A 27,505-nucleotide genomic window follows, 5' to 3' on the forward strand; every position below is an offset into this window, starting at 1 on the left:
GCCCTAGTCATAATGAATGGTATTTTCAGAGCACTGCTCACCAGCCCCCTCTTCAGGCCACTCAAATGCCATCATCATAATGAAGTAATAGAAATGCTCTGACTTTAAAAAGCACTAAAAGTCAGAAGCCAGGTCTGCCCTCCAGCTTGAGCTCACAGGCTTGCTTGACCTAGAGAGGAGAAGAGCATCCCCCTCTGAGACCAAACTGCCTTAGACCTGCAGCAACTGGGCCCATGAAACAGTTCGGGGTTGGAAAAGCTGGAGCTATGCAACACCTGGATTGCGCCCCAAATTAGTGAAGGACAAATAGCTATATTTCAAAATTCCACTTCCTTCCTTTGAGGCCCGCCTGCTGGTTGCTCATCAGCTAGTTCTCATTCTCACGCTTCGGGGAAGCCTCAGGGCATTTCACAATTCCCCTCTGTGAGAGTGGGATGCAGCTAAATCTTATTTTATGGAGAAAGGATTATTTTTTAGATAAGCCAAAAGCCTCTTCAAGGGCTGGAGCCTGTAGCTGCCCTTTTGTAACCAGCGCTCCTGAGTTACCCTGGCTTTAACCATTGCTTGAATGTTCCTTGATTGTTCACCCGCACAGCAGCGTAGATTGCAGCAGCGCCAAAGGTCATTGCATCCCCAGGAAAGACCTCTGTGGCCGTTACATTTCATGCTCAGCTCCAAGGCTTTAACTGCAAGGCCTTCCACGTGTTGTGGCCGAATCTGTGTCTCAAGAACAACCCAGTCACAGAAGCGGGAGAAGGGACTGTGTTGGCCTTGTCGTGGAGTCAGTGTCATGCGGCCCCGTTGCTGTTACAGCACGGAGGAAACCATCACCTTCAGGAACTGCAGCTTGCTGTGGGGCGAGACCATTTGCTGCAGATGTTTCCTGCCGCGGAAGAGCTGAATCAGGGTCTTCGGAAAGTCCTGCTTACAAGCATGCAAAGAGCTATGCAAATCTCCTCCCAGAAGTGTGGCTCGGGACTCGGCCAGGGAAGTGGTTTGCATCACTGAAAATCCATTCAGGTTTGTCCAGGGTAGCAGCTCTCAAGTAATCAAATCCCATCTCTATCTGGCTCTCATCACTTGTTCCTGGTTTGCTGCTAGAGGCGATCAGCTCTCCACTCACACTGTGCAACAAGCAGCTTCCAGTCTAGGACTTCCCCACTGTCACACACTTGATCCTGAAACCTTCGTAGTCTTTCAAAATAGTTTGTGTGCGCACAAGCAGTAATAAATCTGTGCTGCCATCCTCAAAGCATTCTGTACACAAGTGCCTGCAGCCTCATTACCCCCTTCTTATACAGATGGGGAAACTGAGTCACAGAGAGGTAACTTGCTCAAGTCCACGGCAGAGCTGAGAATAGAACCCAGGTCTCTGATAGAGGGGATAGAATTCCCTAGAGCTAAGTTCTATTCCCAGCTGCCACTGGCCTGCTAGGTGACCTTTGGCAAGTCGCTTTGCCTCAGTTTCCCCCTCTGTAAAATTGGGATACTGACCTCCTGTGTAAGTCACTTTATTGCTAAGAGCCAGGGATCATGGCCACCACTGTAAAAACCACACACACACACACACACAAATCGGGGACACTGATTCTGACAGGACGTGGGGCAAAGCCGAAGAGATATGGCTTGACACTTTCTTGCATTTCCTCCTCCAACACTTCATTTTTTTTTTAAATATTAGACTCCCTTTGTCTTATTTCAAAAAGAAAAACCCAACCAAAATGCAGCTGTAAAAAGCCAGATTGGGGAAGGAAAACCAGGCGTATCTAAAGACCTGGATACACTAAGGGACCTTGGGGATGCAACACCTAACTTTTATGCACCTAGCCACTCAGTGGAATCCACAGATCCTGGGTTAGGCTCTTGGGCTGCCCATTCAATAGATGGGGAGAGAGGCCCTACCCCTGGGCTTAGAGTTATCAGGGAATCCTCCTCCTGCACCGGTCCTTTTGTGCAGAATCAGGAGTGCTCAGAGACCACCACCTGTTAGTGTTCCCCTCTGGCACTAGTTTACTCCTGACACCATATCACGTGCACCTTGTACACGCTAGATTTCAGGGCTGCCTCTAGCAGGTCCAGCTTCTGCACCACATACGGACTGGCTACAGAGCTTCCTTCGCAGACAGATCACACCAGCCGTGTTCACTACCAGATCTTTGATGGACTGCCAAGTATGGCCGAGGTTAACTTCAATAAGTATCAGCAAGTGGCTGAACCATAGAATACAGTCTAGCCTTCCATTACACCTCCCTACACCTGCTCTGTGCTGGGAGGCAGGCACTGGGTGTCTGCCTGATGCAGCAGCAGGCAGGCCCAGAGGTAGAAAATTTAGGATTCTAGAGAGATTTTTAGAGCAAAAGTTTAGGTGCCAAGTGAATTTAGGTGCCTACAAGGTTAGGCCACAGCTGAGCAGGGGTTTTGTGGACCTCCGGGGTGCCTAGACCTAGGAGCTAAGCTCTGAAGACCCTGTGCGAATCTGGGCAAAAATACCCTTTGGAAAACGGGACTGGACGGCCTGTGGCTTCTGCCAAGCCAGTTGCAAAGGCGAGTCCTCAGCACCCTCTACTGGGTGTTTGTCCAGCAGGAGATGAACAGAGGAGGGGCAGGAGGAGCCCAGTGGCATTCAGGGACGCTGCATCATTGGCCACAATGAACAAGATGTTCCGAGTCAGAGGAAGCTTAGACGGTGAAAGTGTTGGCTGCCTTTTCACAGATGTAGGGGAAAAATTTGTTACACGGGGCATCATTCCAGTTAAGTGGCGGGGTTTCTTTGGCAGTCAGTGTCGCACAGTCCTCATTGAGATGGTTATCTGGCTGGGGAGAGAACCAAAATCTGGAGGGGAAAAAAATAAATGGAACGCTCAGGATCTGCATTTTAGAAACTAACGTTGCAGATTTCTCTGCATCTCAGCTCTCCTTCCTGTGATGGGCCCTTCCCCTGCTCCAGCACCCAAGGGAAAGCACAGCTCTGGCCCATCCTACAGCATCAGGGGCGTATTGGCTCAAGAGGCCTCTGTATGTTCGCACTCATGGGACTGCACAGACACTGCAGCCTGCCCCACAAGTGGGGATGTGCAGAGCCCATCTCAAACAGCTTCGGTTACAGGTGAGCAATCACAATTTTCGGGTCCAGATCACATGGATTTAGGGTGGCTATCAGGAAAAGCTTTCAAACAAGGAGTGGTAGTACTGGAGCAGGTGACTTAGGAATGTTGTGGAATTCCCCCCCCCCCACACTGGAGTTTTTTAAGAACAGGTTAGACCAGGGTGGGGAAACTACAGCCCGGGGGCCACATCCCGCCCTTCAGATGTTTTAATCCAGCCTTTGAGCTCCCACTGGGGAATGGGGTCTGGGGCTTGCCCCGCTCCGCACGGCTCTCGGAAGCTGAGGCATGTCCCTGCTCTGGCTCCTATGCATGGGGCAGCCAGGGGGCTCTGCACATTGCCCCTGCTCCAAGTGCCGGAACCACGGCCAATGGGAGCTGCAGGGGCAGCACCTGTGCACGGGACAGCATGCAGAGCTGCTTGGCCACTGCCATGCCTCTGCATAGGAGCCAGAGGGGGGACATACCACTGCTTCCGGGAGCTGCTTGAGGTAAGCGCCACCTGGAGCCTGCGCCCCTGACCCCCTCCCACATCCCAACTCCCAGCCCTGATCCTCCTCCCACCCTCTGAACCCCTCAGTCCCAGCCCAGAGCATCCTCCTGCACCCCCAACCCCTCATCCCCAGCCCCACTCCAGAGGGCCCCCCAAGCTGGAGCCCCCATCCTTCCCACACACCCCAACCTGCTGCCCCAGCCCGGAGCTCCCTCCTGTACCCTGAACTCCTCATTTCTGGCACCATCCCACAGCCTGCACCCACAGCCAGAGCCCTCACCCCCTCCCACACCCCAATCCCCAATTTCGTGAGCATTCATGGTCCACCATAAAATTTTCATACCCAGATGTGGCCCTCAGGCCAAAAAGTTTGCCCACCCCTGGGTTAGACAAACATCTGTCAGGAATGATCTAATTATACTTAATTCTGTTTCAGCATGGTGGGGGGGAGAAAATGGACTAGCCGACTTCTTGACACCCCTTCCAGCCTTACATTTCAAAGGTCATATTCCTACTTCTCCCTCTTCACCAGGATTACTCCAGATTTACACCAACATAGCTGAACAGAATCTGACCTGCAGCATCATAAGAGATCAGGCTGAAATTCCCCACCCTGCTCCCTCATTAAAAGATAAACATTGTCCAAAAAACACCCCGAAACCAAAACACACTACTGTTTGTGTAACGCTGACAGACCCCAGTCATCAGCGGGCGGGATCGAAGCTGGGGCTTCTGGAGCTTAGTGCATGAGCCAAAAGCCAACAGGCTGTAGAGCAGACTCATTTTCTCTCTCTCTTGAAATGGTCTCTGTGCCACTAGATGAGACCGAACACCACCCCCAGAAGGTGTGTGGGTGACATTTGTCACAGTGCGACTGTTGAATCAATGCATGCTCCCTCCTGCTCCCCTCTTACAGAGCTGCAGCACGGCTATGTGGGGAAGACATTCAGCGAGTGTCCTTCAGTCAGAGAGAGCACTACGGAGGATCCTGCTGTATTACACTTACTTCTCCATTTGGTTTAAGTCAGTGCCATCCACCCACTTCCAGGAGCCTTCTTGGGCCACATCCGTCAGGCCAATCCAATAATCTGCAAGTCTTTCCTGCTTGCTGAGAAAGTCCTGGAGAAGGTTACAGACAGCGCCGCATCAGGGATGCTTCAATGTTTCTACAAAGAAGTTCCACTCTGCTCTCAACCACAAATCGCACCAGGCCACTGAACTGACAAACAGGGCCCTTTCCCAAAAGCACCCACTGCAGCAGGGGGAAGGGATCCCAGCTGGCCCTGTTAACTTGGGGGAAGAGGGGTCTTTCACTGTGGTACATGAGCTCCCCACTTTTCATCCCCAGAGATTTTATCCCTGTTTTAGTTAGTGGTTTGTTATTGGACACAAGGGATCACTGAAGTCAGAACTGGCTCCTCTATTGCAGTGGTTCTTAACCTGGGGGTCAAGAACAGGTGTCAGGGGGGTCATGGCCACCCTGCCCTTCCCATGTCTGTCAATGAGGGAAAGGGCACAATCTTGGGGGTTCCTGGTATGGACAAGGTCAAGACTTCCACCAGCAAAGTCCCCCAGCGGCCTCAGTTCTGAGGCCATTTTGCTGCTCAGCGCCTGGCCTGGTGCTCGAACGTGGCATCCCCCCACCTATCTCCCTGTGAGTCTGAGCTGGTAGGCATTGTTAGAGGCCACCTCAGAGAGCTCCGTTCAGAGGGGGCCCACAGAACAGAGCTGGACGAGTCCAGCTTAGTCCCTTCCTTCAGCACTGGGGCCATGTGAAAAATTCAGCTAGAATTTGGGGTCCACAGGAAAATCTCCTCCCCCGACAATCAGCAGCCTGGGTCAACAGACCGATGGGGCCTTAGGCTCCTATTCCTTAGGCACGCACCCCGCCCCTTGGGGCCATTCACTGCCTTCTGGAAGTGGGTCTGCAGTGTCTTGACCACTACCCACTCACAAGGCAGAATGGCCAACTAGCAAGCCATGCATTCTCACCCTAGGCTGGAAGGAGACTAAGGCAGGAAGTGAGTTAACCCCTTGCCCCCCAGGGGGAGGGAACAATCCTGCCCCAGCTGCAGCAGCACTTAAGCGCTACTGCAGTAGCTAAGGAACACACAAGCCCTGTGCTAAGGGTCATGGGACAGTCCCGGTGGAAATGCCTTGGGCCAGGGCCACTGACGTGGGGGTTCTCAGCACTTCCTCAAAAGTCAGGCCCAACATGGGCTTGCAAAAAGAGGCATTAAAAAAAAAATAAAATAAAAATCAACGGCCCTAAGAGGCTCCATGATAGTAAGTGGCTCACGTTACCTGCTCCTCCCGATCGGTAATGACCACTAGCTCGGCCTGTTCCCTCTGGCAGCTGCTCCTGCTGTCATTCCATGGTAAAATACTTGCAGAAAAGTAGTAGCATCTTCCTCTGTTTGAAATCCATTGGTAGGGGCACAAGGTACAGCTGATGTCTGAGGAGGGAGGAGAGGGAAATTGAGCACACCTTGGCTCAGAACAGGGGGCTACATAAGAACAACCAGCACCTGAACTCGGCCGTTGTGCCCCTCCGGTTGGCTAGGCAGCTGCCATCTCAGCTCCGGACCTTTTCCCAAGATAGCAGGAGAGAGTGGCCTTCGCAGCTGAAGTGGGCAGCAGCGCATCTGCCCTTTCCTTGAGGCCCATCCGAACAGGTGGGTGTTCAGAGCTGAGACTAGGAACCTGGACTCTTGGGTTTTACTACCAGCCCCGCCATCTTAAGAGTCACTTCCCTGCTCAGGGCTTTCCTTTCACCTGCTGTGAAATGGGGACAATGGGCACCGTACTCACTGTGGGGCTCTGAGGTATTGGAGGATGGGGACTCCAGGGCACAGATCTTTGTGTGCAACACCAACTGCAGTAACTGGGAGTATCTCCCTTCCGTTTGCTGCATTTTGCTCTTGGTTTGCTTGGATTCCTCTAGAAGCTGCATGTTGCCAGCTAGGAGCTGGGAATCTAGCAGAGGGAGAAGACACCACATCTGAGTGGGGTGACCCCTTCCCAAAGGCAGTCTCCTTCAGCATCAGTCTCACATTGATAATGAAAGCTAGGCCAATTGTGGCCTCAATCAATGGCCTCTCCTGTCCTTTAATCAGGAGGCTGTGCAGGTATCATAAATATAAAGGGAAGGGTAAACACCTTTAAAATCCCTCCTGGCCAGAGGAAAAACCCTTTCACCTGTAAAGGGTTAAGAAGCTAGGATAACCTCGCTGGCACCCGACCACATGACCAATGAGGAGACAAAATACTTTCAAAGCTGGAGGGGGGAGAAACAAAGGGTCTGGGTCTGTCTGGGTGATGCTTTTGCTGGGGACAGAACAGGAATGGAGTCTTAGAATTTAGTAAGTAATCTAGCTAGATATGCGTTAGATTATGATTTCTTTAAATGGCTGAGAAAATAAGCTGTGCTGAATGGAATGGATATTCCTGTTTTTGTGTCTTTTTTTGTAACTTAAGGTTTTGCCTAGAGGGGTTCTCTATGTTTTGAATCTAATTACCCTGTAAGGTATTTACCATCCTGATTTTACAGAAGTGATTCTCTTTACTTTTTCTTCTATTCAAATTCTTCTTTTAAGAAACTGAATGCTTTTTCATTGTTCTTAAGATCCAAGGGTTTGGGTCTGTGGTCACCTATGCAAATTGGTGAGGATTTTTACCAAACTTTCCCCAGGAAGGGGGGGTGCAAGGTTTTGGTGAGGATTTGGGGGGAAAGACATTTCTAAAAGGCTCTTTCCTAATAAAAAACCCGATTAGACGTTTGGTGGTGGCAGCGAAAGTCCAAGGCAAAAGGTAAAATAGTTTGTACTTTGGGGAAGTTTTAACCTAAGCTGGTAAAAGTAAGCTTAGGAGGTTTTCATGCAGGTCCCTACATCTGTATCCTAGCGTTCAGAGTGGGGAAGGAACCTTGACATGGTGATTAGATTCAAAACATAGAGAATCCCTCTAGGCAAAACCTTAAGTTACAAAAAGACACAAAAACAGGAATATCCATTCCATTCAGCACAGCTTATTTTCTCAGCCATTTAAAGAAATTATAATCTAACGCATATCTAGCTAGATTACTTACTAAATTCTAAGACTCCATTCCTGTTCTGTCCCCAGCAAAAGCATCACCCAGACAGACCCAGACCTTTTGTTTCTCCCCCCCTCCAGCTTTGAAAGTATCTTGTCTCCTCATTGGTCATTGTGGTCAGGTGCCAGCGAGGTTATCCTAGCTTCTTAACCTTTACAGGTGAAAGGGTTTTTCCTCTGGCCAGGAGGGATTTTAAAGGTGTTTACCAGACTTGAGGAGAGTCATTAGGGATGAAATTGTGGGGAGGGAGGTGGAGGAGATGCTAAGGGAAGAGGATGCATTTGCTGGAGGTTTAAGATCTCAAATCTAGGGCTCAGGGGCAGATTCCCGATGAAGTGAGCTGTAGCTCACGAAAGCTTATGCTCTAATAAATTTGTTAGTCTCTAAGGTACCACAAGTCCTCCTTTTCTTTTTACAGATACAGACTAACACAGCTGCTACTCTGAAACTGAGGAAAGGAGGTTCACCTAGAATAGAGGGACCGTACTTTCCAAGTCAAAAAAGTGTTGTACAACCATTTCACTATTGACAAGTTGTTCCCACATAACCCGTGTTGAGTCACCCTTGCCAGCTTTTGACACAATAGCTTCCTGGATGCACTGCTCAGAGGCAAGGATGTCCTGCCATCCACTAGCTGACAGTTGGAAATGAGTTTATTATGAAATAGCGAACCAGAGGACTTAGGAGGAGTGTTTCAGGGAGGCCCAGTGGGCTGAGGATGTCTGAGCACACTTCAGCTGGGGAAAGCAATGTTCTCTCCGTTTAACAGGGCAGGGGGGGAAAAAACCCAACCCTCATCCTTTCCATCAAAAGTACTTACACAGGATACTCAGGGAAATTAGCGCCACCAGGAACAACACACAGAGAATCACCACTATTGCTAGCCAAGCCCATGGAGAAGTCTTCTGGGCAGGGGGCTTTGATTCTGGGTGTACAGGGAGAAAGGAAAAAGGACAAACACACACACCACATTGGTGTGCATTTGGTACAGACCCTACGCAGTATCAGCAGCAGAAGTCATAGGCCAGATACTCAGCTCGCGCAACTCAGCACAGTTGCTCCAGTGGATTAATTTACACCAGCTGGTCCTTAGCATTCAGAAACAGCTACAGCATCCAGTGTCCTCAGGCAACCGGCTGTGCTTGGAGGCCCAAAGAGAACGTCTTATCTGAGCTTATTATTAGTGTTAGGTAGTGTCTAGAGACACCCCCCCCACCCCGAAGCCTTGGGGCCCATTGTGGTAGGCGCTGTACGTGCACATTGTGAGAGGCAGTCTCTGGCCTGAAGAGCTTCCAATCTAAATAGCCAAATAGGCAGAGGGTGGTGGGGGAAACTGAGGCAGAGAGAGGCAAAGACACTTCCCTAAGATCATCCAGCTGGACAGTGGCAGACTGGGAATAGAGCCCAGTCTCTTGGATCCCAATGCAACTGGGCCATGTCATCTCTTTATGTAACATGTAACATATGGGGACGTTGATATTCCAAGCCCCTCACTGGGGCTCCCACCTGAGAAGCACCTGTCAGTGTCTTTCTGTGGCGGACAGTTACCTGCTTTCTTCACATCTGTTTGCCGCGATCTGGGAGGAAATTTCAGATCTGCGTAGGTGACCTCAGCTTCTGGATCCATCTTTCCTTTTCCCCACAGATCCGGGTTTCAGCTTCCTCTTCCTGCCAGACACCCGGCCGTGGCTAACGGAGACCAAGCACCATGTATCCCTCCAGACCAAACAGTGAACTGGGATCAAAGTAAGAGATGTAGTTAAAGAGCCAAGGTTGGTTATTGAATAATAAGATTGGCCACATAAGTGACTGCGACCTCCAGGCTAATGGGCACGGCTTGGGCCAGGAAGGGTTTTCCGAGTCTGGGAGTGATTGGAACAGGCCAGCTGGTGGACCCAGGTGCCCGGCCCCAGGAAACATGCATGTGTAAGACAATAGGAGAAACAAAGTTAGCTGAACCCTCTAACTGCTCATCCTGGCACATCCAGATGTGTTAGTAAAAAAGCCAGCAAACATCAGAGAACTTGATTTAACAACACCTCCACCTCTTAACTAGTGCTTTCCCTCAGTCAATCTCAAAACACTTCACAAAAGGAGGCCAGAGACAGAGCCTCCATTTTACATATGCAGAAACTGAGGCATAGAAAGGGAAAGTGACTTGCCCAAGGTCACCCAGCAGGCCAGTGGAAGAGCAAGGAATGGGACTCAGAAAACCTGGGTTCTAATCTAGTGATCTAGCCTCAAGGCCATACTGCCTTCCCTTAGACTAATGGGAGGCCAAGTGACCCGTGCATAGGGAACTAGACAAGGACTTGGGAGACCCGAGTTCTGTCCTGGCTCTGACCTGCTGTGGGACCTGGGCCAAGTCACTGTGCCATTCCATGCCTCAGTTTCCCCATCTGAAAAACTGGCAGAATAATATTTGCCTCCTTTGTAAAATGCTTTGAGATCTCCGGATAAAGAACGCCAGACAAGAACTAGGTAGTATTTTCATGATCAAAAACCAGACCAGAGAAGAAATATTACAGCAAGAATCCCAAATTGCTGCCCCCATCACAGGGCAGGAAAAAAAACAAGCCAACCCACAAACCGCCTGCAAAGAAGAGACACAGGTTTAATTCTGCCCTCTGCATTTCCCTGTAGATCTGAGGAGGATAGGAATGGTCAGTCCCGAAGGAGGAACAGAAGACCTCCAAATAAAACCAAGGAGGACAATGGCTCCCCTCTTTCTTGAGGGCCCCTAGCAGGCGGCTGTCAGCAGAGTTGCCACCCAGTCACTGATAACAGAAATCTTGCATATGGCAGCTCTGCCTCGGCCATGGAACAGGCCGCTGGAGAAGGAACCCTTCTGAGACCAGGAGATGGCTGCAGGGTCACCACCATTGTGGCACCGAGATGGACGTTAGTAACTGGCTGGCATAATTCCCCCCCCCCCCCCGCCCCCTTTTTAAGACAGTATTTCTGGAGTCAGTTGATCTCATGTCCTGTCACATGACAGGGGCATTTAATCACATGATTGGAGCCAGAAAATAAAGTGTTGGCTTCTTGCCAGCATACTTCAGCCTTAGGTCCTTATTCCACATGGCAAATCCTGCCATCAGATGGTCATTGCTAACTTCGGCTGGACAGGAAGCAGCGAGTTAGCCAGAGAGAGGCATAGCCCATCTACCCAGACACTCTGTTAATACAAGACACAGGAGATAGCTGATCTGCGCCGCTCAGCACCAGCCAGGCCACAGCTGTGTCCAGCTTTGGGCACTGCACTTCGAGAAAGATGTGAACGAATTGGACACGGTTTCCGAAGGAGAGCAACAAGAACAAGAAAAGCTTTAGCAAACCTGGACTCTGAGGAATGGTTGAAAGAAATGGACATGTTTAGACTACAGCAGTGTTTCTCAACCTTTTTGATACCAGGAACCTGCTTGGTGCCTTCCTAAACTGTGTCAGGGAGATCTCAGGGACCGGTGCCAGTCCACGGACAGGCCGTTGAGAAACACTGGACTAGAGAAGAGAAGGCTGGGGAGGAGGGACCACATGATAACAGTCTTCAAATATGGACAAGGTTGATATCAAAGAGGACAGTGATCAGTTGTTCTCCATGTCCACTGAGGGTTGGAGAAGAAAGAATCAACTTAACTTGCAGCAAGGGAGATTTAGGTTGATAATAGGAAAAACTATCTAGCAGGAGAGCCAAGCCCTGGAACAGGTTATCTAGGGAGGTGGTGGAATCCCCATCTCTGGAGGTTTTGAAGAACAAATTGGACAAACGCCTGTCAGGGAGAGTTTAGGTTGACTTGGTCCTGCCTCAGAACAGGGGGCTGGACTAGATGGCCTCACGAGGTCCCTTCCAGCCCGGCATTTCTAGGATCACAAAATAGCCTGTGTCTGCCAGGGTGGGAGGCAGTTCTGGGACTGAGTTATTCAAGGCAAAGAAGGAAGGAAGGAGAACTTTAACTGTCAGTTTCCCTCAGCCCTGGGAACCCCATGCCACCCAGGCTCAGCCAAGCGTGAAAGTTGTAGTGACAATGGGTCACGTTGTGGGTTCTCCGTGCACTGTCTCCACAGCTGCAGCAAAGAGAATTCCTCTTGTAGACCTCTATTACTAGCTAAATAATAAACATATACCTAAATTCTTAAAGTACAGGCAGCCTGAATATCTATATCCTAACACCTCTTTCAGGAGAGACCCATCAGGCTGGTTTGTACAGGCCCTTACCGAGGGAGAGCCTTCACGTTTCCGACTCTTGGAAGAGTGAAATCTTTCTTTGCCCAAATCCCATCTTGGAGCTGGCTTGGTTGGAAGGTTTCACCTCAGGTTTGTACATTTTCTTCACTGGGAACTAAAACGTGGTGCTTCCCCACCCCCACATGTCCTGTGAAGTCAGGTGGCATGGGAGCATCTCAGACACAATGCCTCTCGATCCTGTTCTGCAGCGCCCCACTTTGCTCTTCCAGCCCCGGGCTCCCCATGTACGTACAGCTCAGCCCAGGAACATCAGGCCTGCCCTGTAACAGCCCCTGCTCATCCAGCCCCCCCAAACAATTCTGCCAATGCACTTCAGACCTGACTTGCAGCCCTCTGCTATTCTAGCCTTGACGCCTCTCCAACATGACCTAAGTCCTGACCCACAATGCCCCCAGCTAACATCCCCTCGACCCACAGAGCTTACATGAAATACTGCCCCAGGCTTGATAAGTTTTGCTCATGGGAAGCTGTAGCAGTCTGGGTCCCCCTCCTAACATGGTTCGAATGGAGAGGTGCTACCAGGGAAAGATTGGGATACCAGAGGCCAGAGCTGCTGCAGGGGTATATGGCTTATGTGCACATGGCCATGGCATCACACTGATCCTGGGGCCTCCACCAGGGGTGGGTGCACACACAGGCTGTGGGATACCACTCTGTTCATGGCATACTTACAGAAAAGTTCAATACATAACTACTCTTGCTGGATGGTTGCAACATAAACCTACTTTATTTCTTAGAATACAGCACCATTACAGACAAGAACCCCAAAACAGAGAGAGAGAGACAAAGCAGGCCACTCCCTAAAACAGAGAGGCATAACTCACCCCACCTTACTAGCCTGGCTATCTGCAGACTGACTGCTGCTAGCCCAGAACACATTCTTCCCTACAGAGCCCCCTAAGCTGTAAGCAGGACCAGGAAAACCCTCTGAAATTTAAAGTGACAGCCTATAATTTTAAAACAGTTTTCAATGCACTGCAGGGACAAATCCCCCTGACGGCTTAAGGTGAGGGAATCTGTTTCTTCGTGAGGAGTCCTCTGTCACTGGTTTTTAACACAAGAAGGGGCAATCTGGGCCATGGGTTTTTATCTCAAGCCTTAGTGGCAATGCTGTGGATCATCACCCCTGGGTCCTGCCCTGAGCCACGTGAAAACCAGCATGGCCCATCCTTTCCATTATGTTGCCAGGGTAAGCATTAGGCAGGTAGTAAACAGTGCAGGCTGGGTTTTACCTCCACCATCCTCAGATCTAGGGGGAAGTGAAGAGTGCAGAATTAAACATGTCTCTTCTTCGCAGGATGTTTGTGGGTTTATTTTTTTCCTGCCCTGAAGTGAAACCCAGCTGGGGATCCTCAAGCTTACAGCTAGATGGGGTCTCATGACCCCGTCTCCACCAAGCAGTCAGTAAGACACTACATCGGCAATAGCAATCCCCACCCCCAGACAACGCTTCCTGACAATAGTTACAACGGGAGGAAGCATCTATTCACTCAAGAGCATTAGGAGAACGGTTATAAACATGGACCATTGAAAGCCAGGGCATTAGTATTTAGGTCCCATCAACAAGCTGAACTCAGACCCCATATCTGCCCCTCCCACCCACAATCCAGCTTCACCCTCAAGCTGGATAAATCGTGCATCCGTCGCCCAGCCTAATTCAGATCCATTACGGCTGTGGTCCAATCCCCACACCCACTGTGGCCCACAGACCTCAGGGACCACAGGCCCTCCCGTTCCAAATGCATAACAGTACCATCTTTCTTAGCTGCCAGAAGCTATCACAGAATCAACCCAGCTTTAAAATTCCCCAGCCGAACAGAGTAAAGCTACAAAAGAGTTTAAAAGAGGGAACGACTTGGGGGGAGAAGGGAGGGGCAAGGGGGTGGAGGGTTTGGTGGAGGCAGCCTTGTCTAGTGGTTAGCACAGAGGACTGGGAAGCAGGACTCTCGGGTTCTCTTCCCAGCTCTGTTAGAGGAGTTTTGTCTAGGGCCAGGGGAAAAGGGGGAGGGAGAGAGAAACAGGACTCCTGGATTCTATTCCAGATCTGGGAGCCAGGGGTTAGAGCAGGGGTCGGCAACCTTTCAGAAGTGGGGTGCCACGTCTTCATTTATTCACTTTAATTTAAGGTTTCACGTGCCAGTAATACATTTTAACGTTTTTTAGAAGGTCTCGCTCTATAAGTCTATATATTATACAACTAAACTATTGTCATATGTAAAGTAAACAAGGTTTTCAAAAAGAAAAGGAGTACCGGTGGCACCTTAGAGACTAACAAATTTATTAGAGCATAAGTTTTCGTGAGCTACAGCTCACTTCATCCGATGAAGTGAGCTGTAGCTCACGAAAACTTATGCTCTAATAAATTTGTTAGTCTCTAAGGTGCCACCGGTACTCCTTTTCTTTTTGCGAATACAGACTAACACGGCTGCTACTCTGAAAGGTTTTCAAAATGTTTAAGAAGCTTCATTTAAAATTAAATTAAAATACTGATCTTATGCCGCCGGCCCACTGAGCCCGCTGCCAGTCTGGGATCCCGGCCCTGCCCACACAGAGTGGGTACCTACCTTCTCCCTGGTTCTAGCCCACTCTCTTCCTCTCTCTCTGCACTGAGCTGGGGGTGAGAGTGCACTGAGTACAGGGCTGGGGGTGAAGGAGCAGGCTGGGGGTTGGGGTGCAGGGTCTGGCCAGGAGCTAGAATGAGGAAGGGGGCTCAGGGTTGGGGCAGGAGGTTTGGGTGTGGAGCGCTTACCTGGGCATTTGGCGTGAGGGGTGCAGGTAGGAATGGTGGGGGTGCAGAAGCTCCCGTTTGGTGCTCACGGTGGGGGGTGAGAATGTGGGGAGTGCAAGAGTCAGGGCATGGGATATGGGGGGCCTGGGTATGTGTGGGGTTGGAAGAGTCAGGGCAGGGGCTGGGGGTGTGTGGGGGGTGCTGGAGTCAAGGCTGAGGTTGTGGGGGGTGCAGGGGTCAAGGCAGAGGGCTGGGAGTGTGTGAGGAGGGTGCAGGAGTCAGGGCATGAGGTGAGGGGGGCTGGGTATATGGGAGGGTGCTGGAGTCAGGACTGGGGTCATGGGGGGATGCAGGGATCAGGGCAGGAGACTGGGGTATGTAGGGGGTGCAGAGATCAGGGCAGAGCACTGGGGTGTGTGTGAGGGGGTGCAGGGGTCAGGGCAGAGGGCTGGGGTTGTGGGCTAGGGTCATGGGGGTGCTCCCAGCCTCCTGTCCAGAGCGGCTCACGCAGGGGGCTGGAGGGGATATGCCCTGATTCCACCCCCCTTCCCCAAGGCCCCGTCCCCACCTCTTCTCCGCCTCCTCCCCGGCTCCACTTCTCCCCCTTCCCTCGCAAGGGCCATCAGCTGATCAGGGCAGGGAGGGAGAGGAGGAGGGGAAGGAGGGGCAGGACCCCAGCAGGGTGGGGGAAGAGGTGGGGGAGGGAGGAGAGGAGGGGGGCAGGACCCCAGCAGGCTGGGGGGAAGAGGAGAGAAGAGGGGGGCTGAACCCCAGCAGGCTGGGGGAAGAGGCGGGGGAGGGGCAAGAGGAGGAGGGGCAGGACCCCAGCAGGCTGGGGGAAGAGGCGGAGGAGGGGGGACCTTGCCTGCCCTGCAGCAGCAGCCGGCAGGACCAAGCTTCTTCACCCTGCCCCGCGGCGGGGGGGCGGAGAAGAGCGGGCCGGGGCGGGCAGGATTTTTAATGGCTCGCTGCTGCCTGCCAGGGCCCTGGCCTGGGTTCGGCAGCGGGCGCTGAGCGGGGCTGGCGGCTGGGGCCCGGCAGGCAGCAGCCTGCCATTAAAAATCGGCTCGTGTGCGGTCTTTGGCAGGCCTGCCATAGGTTGCCGACCCCTGGGTTAGAGCTTGTTATTCTGGCTGGGTCTGCAACCCTGTGTGACCCAGCCCACTTCCAGCCTTGGATGTGCTCAGCCCCAAATCCCCAGCATGAAGATCCCTCTCCTTTGGCAGAGCTCGAACCAAGACCTACCTGGCTTGGACTCAGCTCTACTTTTTAACTGTGGCTAAAATGCAGACAACAGTCAGCCCCTCCTGGGGAAGAGTCCTTCTCCCTATGCCCAGCGAACCCCAGCACTTACTTGGCAGTAGCGTTCTCCTGTCTTCTGCTGTTGTACGAGCCAAGCCAGGCAGAGCAAGTACTCAGCAGGGCTCTCTTCTCTCCTCCGTCAGAGGAACACCGTGGGGCTGCAGCTGGCTCTTGACAAGGGCAGGCGGGTCACCCCAGCACGTGTCCTCCTGCTCTCTGAGCTGTGTCCAAAGCACCGTGGGGAAGACGTTGAAGACAGGAGTTCTTGTTTCTTCAGCAGCACGGTTCCTCTTTTCGGAGGCAGAAGGTGAACTGCTGATGTGGAAAAGTCCTTGAGTAACAAGCTGTGTCAGACAGCCCAAACGAGCACCGAGGCCCCAGAGACCGAGAGGGGAGAGCCAGGGTCACGCAGCTGGTCCATCCACCACCAGTCCCATCAGACCCGTGCGGATGGTTCCCCGGCTCCCTTGTTCCACAGCCCCCCAGAGCTCAGCACATGGTCCGAATTTCAATGTCTCACTCCTCGTTCTAGCACCTTCTATTGCTCCAGCTCTGATCTGTCCTGGTCCTGGAGTCCGACAGACAGTTCACACGCCTGGCCCCAGCAGGTGGTTACAGCTACTTAGCTCATTTTGTTCTTTTTCTATTAATACACTATCAAAAGTGAGCTGGAATCCAGGCAGACAAATGCACTTGTGTGGCACCTGGGGACAGAGCTGGCTGACTGGGAATTCCCCTGGCATAGGGATGGGGAAGTCCAGTCTGGCATACAGCTAGCCTGACTGGTATACAGGCAATAGGGTGCCCCTGGCATGGAGGTATTATCAAGGAAAGAGGGCCTGGTAGAATTTAGAGCAGCCTAGGGGCTGCTCTGACATGCTGGGAGATCAGCATGGGGCAGAGGATCCAGGGAGCACATTTGTGCCATGTGATTGGCACAGGTCAGACTGGGCCCACAATTGGGATTGGGGTTGCGTTTTTTGTTTTTCCCCACCCCCTTTCTGTATTGATTCCATCTCGGGGTTTCCCTCCAGCCATCTCCCCCCAGGACAGGAAAAGGCACCTGGTTCCCGTATCTTCACTCCCTACCCGTTAGTTCACACCTTCCCCAGCTGAATGCCAATCCCACCAGGCAGCTGCTATGGAGCAGCTCCTTCTGGTCAAAGCAGGGAACTTCCTGTGACAACAGCATCATCTCAGCTCTAGGAGCTGCATGCAGGCCTGGCCTTTGTAGGTTTGGGTAGAAACCAGCCGCACCCAGGTTTTATTTAGGTGGGAGGAGACCCTGCTAGAGCTATCGGAGCAGCGCCAGCTCCACTCCCCTGCTTGCACAGCTAGAGCACATTCCCTGCAGTTTATAGTTTGCCTTTAACAGACGGATAGCTGCCTGCCTCTTTCCAGACAGTTTATGTGCCAGAACCATGCTCCCACCAGGCCAGGCAAGTGCAAAGGAAGTAGCCTTGGAACTTGGGGTCCTGCTTCTGGCTACCAGCCCCTTTCTAGCCTTCCCAAAGGGCAAGAGGCAGCATTTTAGCAGCTGATCTAAATTAGTCATTTTATTATAGCAGGGGATGCAAAAGGGTCCCCCAGAAAGTTCCCTGTCCCAGCAGAGTCATGGACAGGGCTCACCAACTTTTCCCCTGTCTGGAGCTCAGGGTCCATAACATGACTACAAAGGGAGAGTTAACTCTGCAATTCTTCTTCATCTTCAGCCCCAGCCCCAGCTCCCCCATAATACACCTGGTGAACTACATTAAAAGCCCTGAGCATAGCATAGCTCAGCTCCCAGGACACACCTGCTAGGAAGTCAAAGGCCTCTCCTCAGGGTGGGGCTCTGCCCTATTTCCTGCAGGAGTCTCATGCAGAGCAGGTGAAGCTGTTTAACCTGAGAACGCATTTCACCTGGATGCTCATTTGCCTCCTCTTAGCAGCCAGGGCAGCCCCCAAAGCTCTGCTGTGTGGTTTCCTGGGTGGCTCTGGCTTCTATTATAAGCTAGTGGTCTAGGGGATTCTCTCTCTGTATTGTTAGTAGGGCCAGTTTGTGCGGTGCGGTGGGGAGGAGGGAAAGCAAATAACTTAGGGGTTTCTACAATGTAGTAGAAGGAGCTGGTGGGCTCTTAGTGCATCTTCACCTGGTGAAACAGGTAAGCAGTTGGTGTTTGCACCTGCTTTCTCCTGCCTTTGGGTCTAGCCCTTTCCTAGAGTCCGTCATATGCTTCTTGGGGTGTAGTGTTGATCCTTGCTGGGGGGAGAGAGGGGATATGTACCCTGGGCTCCCAATTACATTCTCATTATACTGCTGAATTGGTAATGAAAGAAGTGCTGGGGCTTAAGCAATTGTTTTACATTCATAACTGATGTGCCAAGCCCAGAGGTACTTGGGTTATGAACTCCCAAGCCCAGAGGTGCGTGGCCTTAGCCCTGTTGCTAATTAAGCACTGTCTCATTCACTAAGAGGCATTGGAGGTGATTGTGACTGTTCTCTGTATTTCTTATACCTTGCTAGATGAAGCACCATGTCATCCCATGGTTCCTTGGTGGCCCTGGGGCTTGGTTCCCAACCCAGGTGTAGCACTCCCATGCAAGTGCAAACGGCCCCCTTTTCTACTCTGCACTTCCTTCCACACAAAGGCCAGCCTCTTCCTCCACTCAGCCAGGAAGACTTCTTTGAGAACTTTGATGGGTATGTGTCTACTATCTATTTATTGTGAGCTGCCCCTCCCTGATAACTAGGGCATTATCTCCAGGAATATCTACAGATTCCTAGTAGTGCAGGCAGTATGATGCCTCTTCTAGAGGAACCTGCTTTAGGAGAGAGAAGGGAGTTCAGGGCTCCCTTCAATTCTCTGTCTCTACTGAGATTGCAAACAGAAGGGGCAACTGGTGCCCAATGTCAGCTGCTGGGGGTTAGACTGAGACCCCAACTCACTTTACATGTGCCTCCAAAAAGGCTGATGTTCTTCTCCACTTCCGTTGGCCACTGATCTGGACTTGAGCTAGTGCTCTAGATTTGAAAGTTCCCATCTAACCTAGTGTCAACCGGCTGGAGTCGGCTAGTTCCCAGCAGGCTTGGCTCTGCAGTGTCCTGCCACTTGGGTAGCCCTTTACCCCAGGGCACCGTGGGTGTATAATACTCCCATGCTGAGTTATTAATGGTTTGCGTAGCACTAGCGCCTCGAGACCATTTGGGGGGGGGGGGCCCTGGGTGCTGGGTACTGGCCATCTCGCCGTGTGTTTGGACTCCGGCCTGAAGCGCCAACTGTCTAAATGGATGAGAGAGAGGTGCAGAGAGGGTACTTGCCTTTGATCACACAGCAGATCAGAGACAGAGCTGGGCAATGGGGATATGACCCCACTATGGCTTTTAACCTGTGGCTAAAATCCATACTCTTCTCTCCCGGCTCTCGCTTGGCTTTCTCACACAAGCAGGAAGCTACCCGCTCAGTGCAGGCTGGGTATTATTTTTTTTTTAAATGGGACCTATTTCCCTGCACTACACCTGAGAGAGGCCACTATGTTTGCAACTTGGAAGCTCTCAGTGGAGCCGATTCTCTGTGGGCTTCTGGTCCCCCTCTATTGTATGTCTCCTGGCCAGAGGCATGGAAATGTGGGAGAATCCTGTGAGTGGGGAAGGGAGTTGGTATCAAATAGAAGAAAGGTCTTCCTAGCCTCTCCCTTAAAGAGCCTCACCCCACCTTCCCCCAGGGTGTCTCTGCCAGGGAGTTAGATAAAAGCAAAGAAATGTGAGACTGGAAGGGACATCAACAGGTCATCTATTCCAGTTGCCTGCACTTGAGGCAGGATTGAATCTAGGACAACTCTCCCATTGCTAATTAAGGGGCTCTCCTCTTCCCAAGGGTTCTCTTCCTACTACTGCAGCAGAGATTTTCTCCCCCCTGTGTTGCAGGGTGAGCACTATAACGTGGGAATGAGATCCAGGCCTTATCTCATTCCCCACTCTTTCAAAATGACCCAGTTTCAGGTCATGGTGGGGGCAAGAGGGGGAGTTAATCGGGAAACTAGCTCTTCTAGGGATTGTGGAAGGGAGCCTGACTGACTGACCCAACAGGTTGTCCCTCCCAAATGTACCATACCTGGACTTCCTTTATCACTGTAATGTTTTGGCACCACGTGACTATCTTGCTCGCATGGGTATAACTAGCGGGCAGCAACAGAATCAGGGTGAGAACAGGTCTTGTGGGTAATACACTGAGTATTTGCACCAAAGCTAGCAATCAGCATTTCTTTCAAGAGCTAAATGCTCAAATGTCTGGTTAAACAAAGCTTAACACTATTTGCAATAGCACCATCTGCTTGCATCCTAATGTTGCAGTCATTCCAGAGACTATTCCGTACCCTCTTGAAACAAATCCTGGATATCTCTTGATCTCCTGTCTAGGGCGTTTGAACGGCCTTCCCCCAGGTGAGCACCTTGACAGCCAATCTGCACAAGCAGTAATAATAATTGGAACAGAGCCCTGGTCTTTGGTGTCCCAGTTCTGTTCCTCTAGCTGCTGTACCACACACTCTTCCCCAGCCTTGTAGCTCAAATAGGTAGGGACATGTGGGTATCTTTCCATGCCCAGCCAATATTAGCACTTCCAACCCAGAGCTGCACTCCTGGTCTCTAACCCAGCCACCTCCCTCTCCTGAGTGATGCTGACCCAGTCTGCAATGCAGGTCGCTTCCAGGAACAGCAGTGGGGAAAGTGCTGTGTTTACCTGCACTGAGGGCTGGAAGCTCCTCTGGGATTTCCTTGTATTAATGAATCCTTAAAGGCATTGCCTCAATGCAGCCACACTGGGGTAGCTGGGTGTTTGTCTGTAAGTGGGTAACCCAGCTAGTGACCGGTGCCCGCTGTAAGTGATCCAGGCCTGGTGCAATTTCCTAAGGTGTGTGCAGACCCAGCTCAAGGCCTGTGTGCTTGTTTATCCCAGCTGCAAGTGCAGTTAACCTTGGGCGGGATCCTGGCTGTCTTGCTTGTAGGAGCTTCTATGACCTGAATGACATTTTTGGGGCTGAGTCGTTCGAGTGCGACTCCTCTGTGCCCGACGCGCATCTGATCCAGAGGATTGTGTCTCAAGTGGAGTTCTACTTGTCTGATGAGAACCTGGCCAAGGATGCCTTCCTCCTGAAGCACGTTCAGAAGAACAAATTGGGCTTTGTCAGCATCAAACTGCTGACATCTTTCAAGAAGGTGGGTGGTTCCCTCTTGCCGCTAACATCCTGGTACATGTGACTAGAACAGTGTTTCTCAAATGCGGCCACACTGGCTGCATGCGGCCACCAGGGGCTTTTCTTGAGGCCACAGCCTCCTGGGCTGTGATTGCCCTTCCAAAGAAGGGCCCTTCCCCCCCCCCCCCCCCCCGCTGTTGCTCCTGGATGCCCCTGTTGCTCCTTGGTGTTGGTTGCTGGGGCCACGATCAGGGTTTGGGCCCTGCCACCCTCTGGAGTCACCTGGGACACAGTACTGGAGGAGCAAGCAGCCAGTGAGTCCCCAACCTTCCCAGGGGCAGTGGGGCTCAGGCTTTGGGCTTCAGCTCAGTGGTGGTAGGGCAGCTGGCTCTGGGGCTTTGGGCTCCAGCCCCAGGCACTGGCTTTGTGGTGGCAGGCCCCAGGGTCTGGCCCATTGGCTTCGGGCTCCATCCTCTGGCCTTGTCCTCCAGTTGCAGGACTTCTGTGCAGCCTCGCTCTATCAGTTGTGATTCACCCCAGAGGTGGCTGCATTTCAGAGGTAGCCAGAAGTGAGTGGTTTGTAAAATCCTTTAGGATATTTCAGGATGAAAAGTGCTCGATGTAGATGTTAAAATCTTAACTGTTTGTTTGGTGCACATTTTCAAAAATAGGGGCCTCAAATTAGGCTCTTAAATTGTGTGATAGACTGCTTTTCTTTTCCAGAGCCTAATTTTCAGAAGTCCTGGGAAAGGAGCAACATTCATTGACTGCTCCTGGAGGTAGTGGTTGCCCAGCACTAGTAGAAGTGGGGCCCTTTACTTGGGAGACTAACCTTAGGTTCCTATTTTGAGAAATCTTGGCCTAAACAGACACATCAGCGGCCTTTTATGGAATTCTACATATTTAAGCTCTGACTCATGTTTAGCTGTTCTTGGCTTGTGGGAGAATATTGCATGTGCTCTGACAGTATATGATCAGTGTGCTCGAACACACACAGGCCTATCCAAACTGCTTCAGATTTGGACAAACCCGTCCTCTGCTGGACACTCTTCACTTGAAGCAGGAAGGACCTTGCTTTTTAAGGGTGGAGTGGTACATCCTGCTAGAAAGCGAGTCTTCACCTTAGCCATACCAAGTCAACTGTCTGTCCATATTCAAACCAAGCAAAGGCACCTAACAGAGAGTGATTACCCATCGGAGGAGGTGAGGGGAATCTACCAAGGGAAGTATTGGGCTCTTCATAGCCTTCAAATGAAAAATGGGTAAATCTCCTCTTCCAGAAACTTACCCAAACACGTTACTGGGCTCAGTACAGGTATAGTTTTATGCAGGAGGTCGGACTCAATGATCTAATGGTCCGTTCTGGCCATACCATCTATGAAACTTCTCCCTTCCTCCCCTTGAAAATAAGTTGGAACCAAGGTTCCCAAACTGTGCTCTGCAGACAGCTGAGCTCTTCTCATTTTTGGCTGGTGGTGGGGGGGAGGAACCCAAGTGCTAGCCTGGACTTCTGTGAAAGTGGCTGAGGGCAAAGAGGAGAAGCTTCTTTCCTAGGGGTCACTGTGCCATAATAGGGAAAGGAGACAGATGGGCTTTGGAACCTGAGGACAACAGTAGGAGAAGGGAACAAGGAAAGCAGAGGAACGGGAACGGGTGGGGGAGGACGAGGACATAATTGTATTAAAAGACCAACTAAAATACATCAACCCGCCGCATGTCAGCATGTGCTGGCATTTCCCCAGAGATGTAACACAACAACCGGCAGGAGGTTGGGGCAATCCTCTCTGGGCGATGCATGCTATGGAAAAGCTAGGATAGCACCCAAGACTGAATATTTTGTAGCTGGGAAGTGTTCTTCCCCCCAGCCCCACCAACACAACCTGTTTCCATGACTGGTGTAATGAAGGGATTTGCCAGCTTCCCAATAGGAGTGGTGGCAAACTAGTTTTAAGATGAAGCTTGATTAAACCTATGGGATTCTATGATGGGGTTGCCGGCAATGGCAGGGGACTGGCCTCAGTGACCCAAAAGGCCCTTTCCGGTAACTCTCTGGGGTCTTCGGCCCTGTTCTGTGGAGCAGCATGCGCTTGTAGGGCTCTGTCTGAATAACCGAGAGCCAGGTGGCACACTGGACAGCATCCGTGCACGTTCCTCCCACGCAACGCACTTCAGCTCAGAGTGGGAAGCTCCCCTCCAGCAGGGAGAGGTGGGGAGTTACTCTCCAAAGAGCATTTGGATCAGGGCAATTTCCAGAAGCTCCCACCAGAGCAACATTTTTATTTGTAGCTTTCCCTGATGCTTCCCTTTTGGATCTCTTCCATACTCAACTTTCCCACTGCCTGTCTTTTTGGAACTGGGAGTGAAATCCTGCCCAGGGCTGGGATGGGGATAAAGGAGGCGGGAACATCATCCTGACTGGCTGCTTGGGGGGGATGAAAGAAACTGGGAGCATGTGAGGAACTGTGCCCCCTTTCCATAGCCGCACATGGGCAGTACCAGAGCTTCTGGTGCATGGGGGCAGAGGGTTCTGTGCAGGTACATACCAAGAGTAGGGGGAGTCTTTGAATATCCTCATAGCAGGAGAATATTGTTTCCCTTTTCTCTTGCTAACAGGTGAAATACCTAACCAGAGACTGGAGGATCACTCTCTACGCCCTGCAGTTCTCTGAGCTGCTGGAGGTGAACGAAGAAGGGACTAAGGTGAGAAGGAAAATCCCCATCCCGGAGTCTCTCCTGAGCATCCCGCCAAGCAAGCTGCTCCTGGCCTGGAACCTCCTACCCCAGGAACAGGGAGTGTCGCCACCGCTCCAGAAGAGCTTCATTGAGACCATCACTAAAATGTTCAGCCCCTTTGGTGCCATCGCCTCCATCCGCATCCTGAGGCCGGGCAAGAAGCTGCCTTCTGATGTGAAGAAGTATTCCTCCCGCTATCCCGAGCTCCTGACCAAGTGCTGTGCGCTGGTGGAGTATGAAAACCTGGAGAGTGCTAGGAAGGCTTATGAGGAGCTGAACCATGGCCAGGGCTCCCCCGGTAGGGAGAGCATCAAGGTGGTCCGTCTCTCTGGGAAGGGCTCCAAAAAGAAGAGTGGGGATGATGTGGAAGAGGTGGAGCTGATGGACCAGCTGGCCAGGAAGCAGCAGGCATCGGAGAGGCTGGCCTATGCCACGGGAGATTCTTTCTTCTGCAGCTCTTCGGAGTCTGACAGCACACCGGCTTCCCCTCCCGTCCTGATGCAGAAGTATCTCTCCACTCCAGCGTGGTCCACCTGCAGCCTGGGCATGAGCTTCAAACCCTCCTTCTTCAGCAGCCTTCACACCAGCGCTCTTCTCTCCAGTAAAAGCCTGGCTCACCCCCACTGCCCTTCACCCCTGGCTGCCGAGCTGGGAAATGGTGGCTCCTCCAGCCCAGACACAAGTCCTGAGTTCCGAAGATTGTCCGATTCCTGCTGGGACAGCGGGATTGGCTCTGGCAGCTCATGGGTTCAGCGGCGACGGGTGGCTGCCCATAGCCAGTCTCTGGAAACCAGAGCGCTACCCTCCTGCTGCTCTCTGGAGTTAAGAAAGATGCCAGATCCCTTTGGCCTTCGACCTGGGGTGATGCGCCTGCCCCGTGGTCCAGATGGCACCAAAGGCTTCTACAACAGCATCGGGAGAGGAAAGCTGGTCCTAAGACACTAGTGTGTCTCGTTGTGGTTCTTTTGTTTTTGTTTGTTCTTCTCTCAAGTAAATTAACCTCTTTCCAGGGTCACTGGGATATCTGCTAACGACATAAGCGCAGCCCTGCAGGAAGCTGGAGTCTGAAGTATTATAAACTTAGGGGTTAAGAGGGATGTTCAACAAATAGTCGGCTTGGGAGGTGAGATGCTGAGGAAGAGGATGTACCAAACCACCACCATTTCTCTCTCGCTGTAGTGGCCACTTCTGTCCATGTGCTGTCTAGTATCTAGACTTTCTAAGCCGAGCCATGCTGCTGAGATTTTATTGTAGCTAAGGGTTTTATTCCACTAACTCCCAAGCTATCAGCCACCAAATAGTTGCATGTATATCTCAGCCTGCACCTATCACTAGCAAGACTCAGGGGCATATTCCTCTTTCTGATCCAGTAATGTAGCCTTCAGTTCTCAGAGCGGTGTCACCTAGGGGTGAGTTTATACCCTTTCAGAACCAGACTTTCAGGATGTGGTACTCTATAACAGCACAGCTTGGCAGCAGATGATGTAAATAGGTTGTTTCTAAATGGAGTATTATCTGTGTTGACATGAGAGGTTATGCAGATGGAATGTTAAAATGATCAATAAAGAGAGTTGAAGTATTCCAGGCACCTGCTGTACCGTTCGAGCCGTTGCTTTTTCCTTGCACATCTTTCCTGGGTGATCTGCAGGCTGCAAAAATATCTCCCTCTTTGAAAAGGTTCTGATTTCAAAATGAGCTTTCCTAGCAAAGGGATGCTCATTTCATCCTGTACCTAGGCTGTTTCACTGCCTCCTGCCAGGGATTAAATTAAAGTCCTCCTCCTCTCCAAGGAATAGACATTTATCCCACAGACTTGGAGAATCTTCACTAGTGGTATGGATTCTATGACACAATTAGTGGGTCTGCCTCTAGAGGATGGAATCAGGACGCTGTTTCATTCCTGTATCCATCACTGGCAAGGTAGTTTTGGGGCGAGAGTCCCTTCCCCACCTATATAGACTTTTTGTCTCCAAAGCAGCTTGTCTTGTTGGTTCAATAAAAGGGTGTCATGTTCTCTTCCCTAGAACCCACATAGTTGTAGACATGACTTCTGTGTCCACTCTGAATACTGGTCTTGGTAAAAATTTAAATAGGAGATCTGCAAAGGAAAAAAAGATGGGGTGGGGGGGAATGTATGGGGGGGTTAGGCTCCTTGATGGGGATGGATAAGTACTTAATTATCTACCTTCCAGGGCTCTAGTAAGTGAAATCATTAGTTTGCAATCAAGGATTCTGCATCACTTTACAAAGTGCTTTCTATGGGCTAGTCAACACTTTAAAACTTAACTTGCCTGAGCTATGTTGCTCAGTGGTATAACAAATTCACACCACAGAGTACTGTACCCCTGGTGTAGATGTGGCCAGGCCCCCAGAAGAATTCTTATGTCAATTTAGCTCCTGCCATGTGGGGGTGGATTTCCTACATCAGTAGAAGAACCTCCTCCATTGCAGAAGGAAGTGTCTACCCTATGGTGCTACAGCAATATAGTGTAGATAGAATGTTATGTACAAAGGACAACTGTGCAAATAACCCTGTAGTTTCCCCATGGAGTCCTAATGCAGGTGCTTAATGTAATGGCATCCCTGGCTGGGATCGTCAGTGGGGATCGCACCAGGTCATCTGGAGTGTGAGCCTCCGCTTCTTAACTGAAGAGGAAAAGTCCATTAACTCAGTGGTTCTCAACCTTTCCAGACTACTGTACCCCTTTGTCTGGCATACCCCAAGTTTTACCTCACTTAAAAATCATGGGCACTGGACCAATGTGTATTGTGGGGGTGGTGAGAGCCATTGAAGCAAACTATAAACCCTCTATATGATGGAAACCACTTCAAGCCAGGGTGTGCTACTGCACCCCCTCAACCCCTAGATCTAGCAGCTCTGAATGATAGTGTCACTTCCTGACTCAGAGTGAGGCCCCGGGCTGCTCAAACATAGAGAGAGACAGTCCCTGCCCTATGGAATTTACAGTCCAAACAAGACAGACAAAGAAAATATTAGTAAAATGGAGCCTCAGCTAGAACATATACAACTGTGTTTACAAACCCACCCTATGAGTGCAGAAGCCAGGGTGCATGACACACATGCAATTGCTATTGAAATAATTATTGGATTTTTTTTTTTGGTTATCAAAAACCTGGTAAATAATGAAAAGGTATGTTTGGGGGGGAAAAACCAGAACTGCAGCTGTTTCAAAGGCTGCAACTTGGAAACAACTTCCCACTTTCAACACAGTTTGTGAATTAATGTTGTGAGCAGCCCGACTACAACCATGAGAGTAATGGGACTCTATGTATTTGATGCATATCATACAAAGGTATCTATTTAAGGGGCAACTGTAGGAGAGCTGGAGAGGGGTAAAGAAGCAGAGGCCATCTGAAATGCAATGTTGGGAACAGGGTTGAAAACAAGTGATTTTATTGTATTATACAGTTTTATCTGGCATTATAAGGTACCTCTCCAGGATCCTAGGTGCTTGTAAAGCAAAGCTGTATAATGTACATATGGCTATAGAAATAATCTTCGCATAAACACTTGCCCACTGACCCCATCTTTTGAAATATAAATCACCCAGTTCACTGAACTTCCCCAACTTAATTGGCTCCTCCAGCCAACCAACCCTTATCCCTTAAC

The 27,505-nt window shown here is 51.0% G+C and overlaps 2 protein-coding genes across 5 annotated transcripts; one reads left to right on the forward strand and one right to left on the reverse strand.

Moving 5' to 3' along the window:
- Positions 1-117: 117 nt before the first annotated feature.
- Positions 118-17,634, reverse strand: LOC119848504 (CD209 antigen-like protein C). 3 transcript variants are annotated; one of them, XM_043502736.1, is made up of 8 exons: positions 16,019-16,474; positions 10,748-10,868; positions 9,239-9,425; positions 8,511-8,615; positions 6,409-6,573; positions 5,902-6,053; positions 4,604-4,716; positions 118-2,833 (listed from the first exon to the last, which is right to left on the reverse strand). In XM_043502736.1, the coding sequence occupies exons 3-8, from the start codon at positions 9,315-9,317 to the stop codon at positions 2,680-2,682; spliced, it is 768 nt and encodes a 255-aa protein (XP_043358671.1). In that variant the 5' UTR covers positions 9,318-9,425; positions 10,748-10,868; positions 16,019-16,474; the 3' UTR covers positions 118-2,679. The 3 variants fall into 3 exon arrangements, with proteins under 3 accessions (XP_043358671.1, XP_038240391.1, XP_043358672.1); XM_038384463.2 differs by lacking the exon at positions 10,748-10,868 and having other exon boundaries at positions 16,019-17,634; XM_043502737.1 differs by lacking the exons at positions 8,511-8,615; positions 10,748-10,868 and having other exon boundaries at positions 16,019-16,476.
- On the forward strand, positions 17,134-25,840 carry LOC119848503 (la-related protein 6-like). 2 transcript variants are annotated; one of them, XM_038384462.1, is made up of 4 exons: positions 17,134-18,110; positions 18,473-18,649; positions 20,953-21,163; positions 23,755-25,840. In XM_038384462.1, exons 2-4 carry the CDS (start codon positions 18,483-18,485, stop codon positions 24,817-24,819), a joined length of 1,443 nt encoding a protein of 480 aa, XP_038240390.1. In that variant the 5' UTR covers positions 17,134-18,110; positions 18,473-18,482; the 3' UTR covers positions 24,820-25,840. The 2 variants fall into 2 exon arrangements, with proteins under 2 accessions (XP_038240390.1, XP_043358670.1); XM_043502735.1 differs by having other exon boundaries at positions 17,697-17,836.
- Positions 25,841-27,505: the final 1,665 nt, after the last annotated feature.

Source organism: Dermochelys coriacea, chromosome 25 (genome assembly GCF_009764565.3).
Source record: "Dermochelys coriacea isolate rDerCor1 chromosome 25, rDerCor1.pri.v4, whole genome shotgun sequence".
Lineage (NCBI taxonomy): Eukaryota > Metazoa > Chordata > Testudines > Dermochelyidae > Dermochelys > Dermochelys coriacea.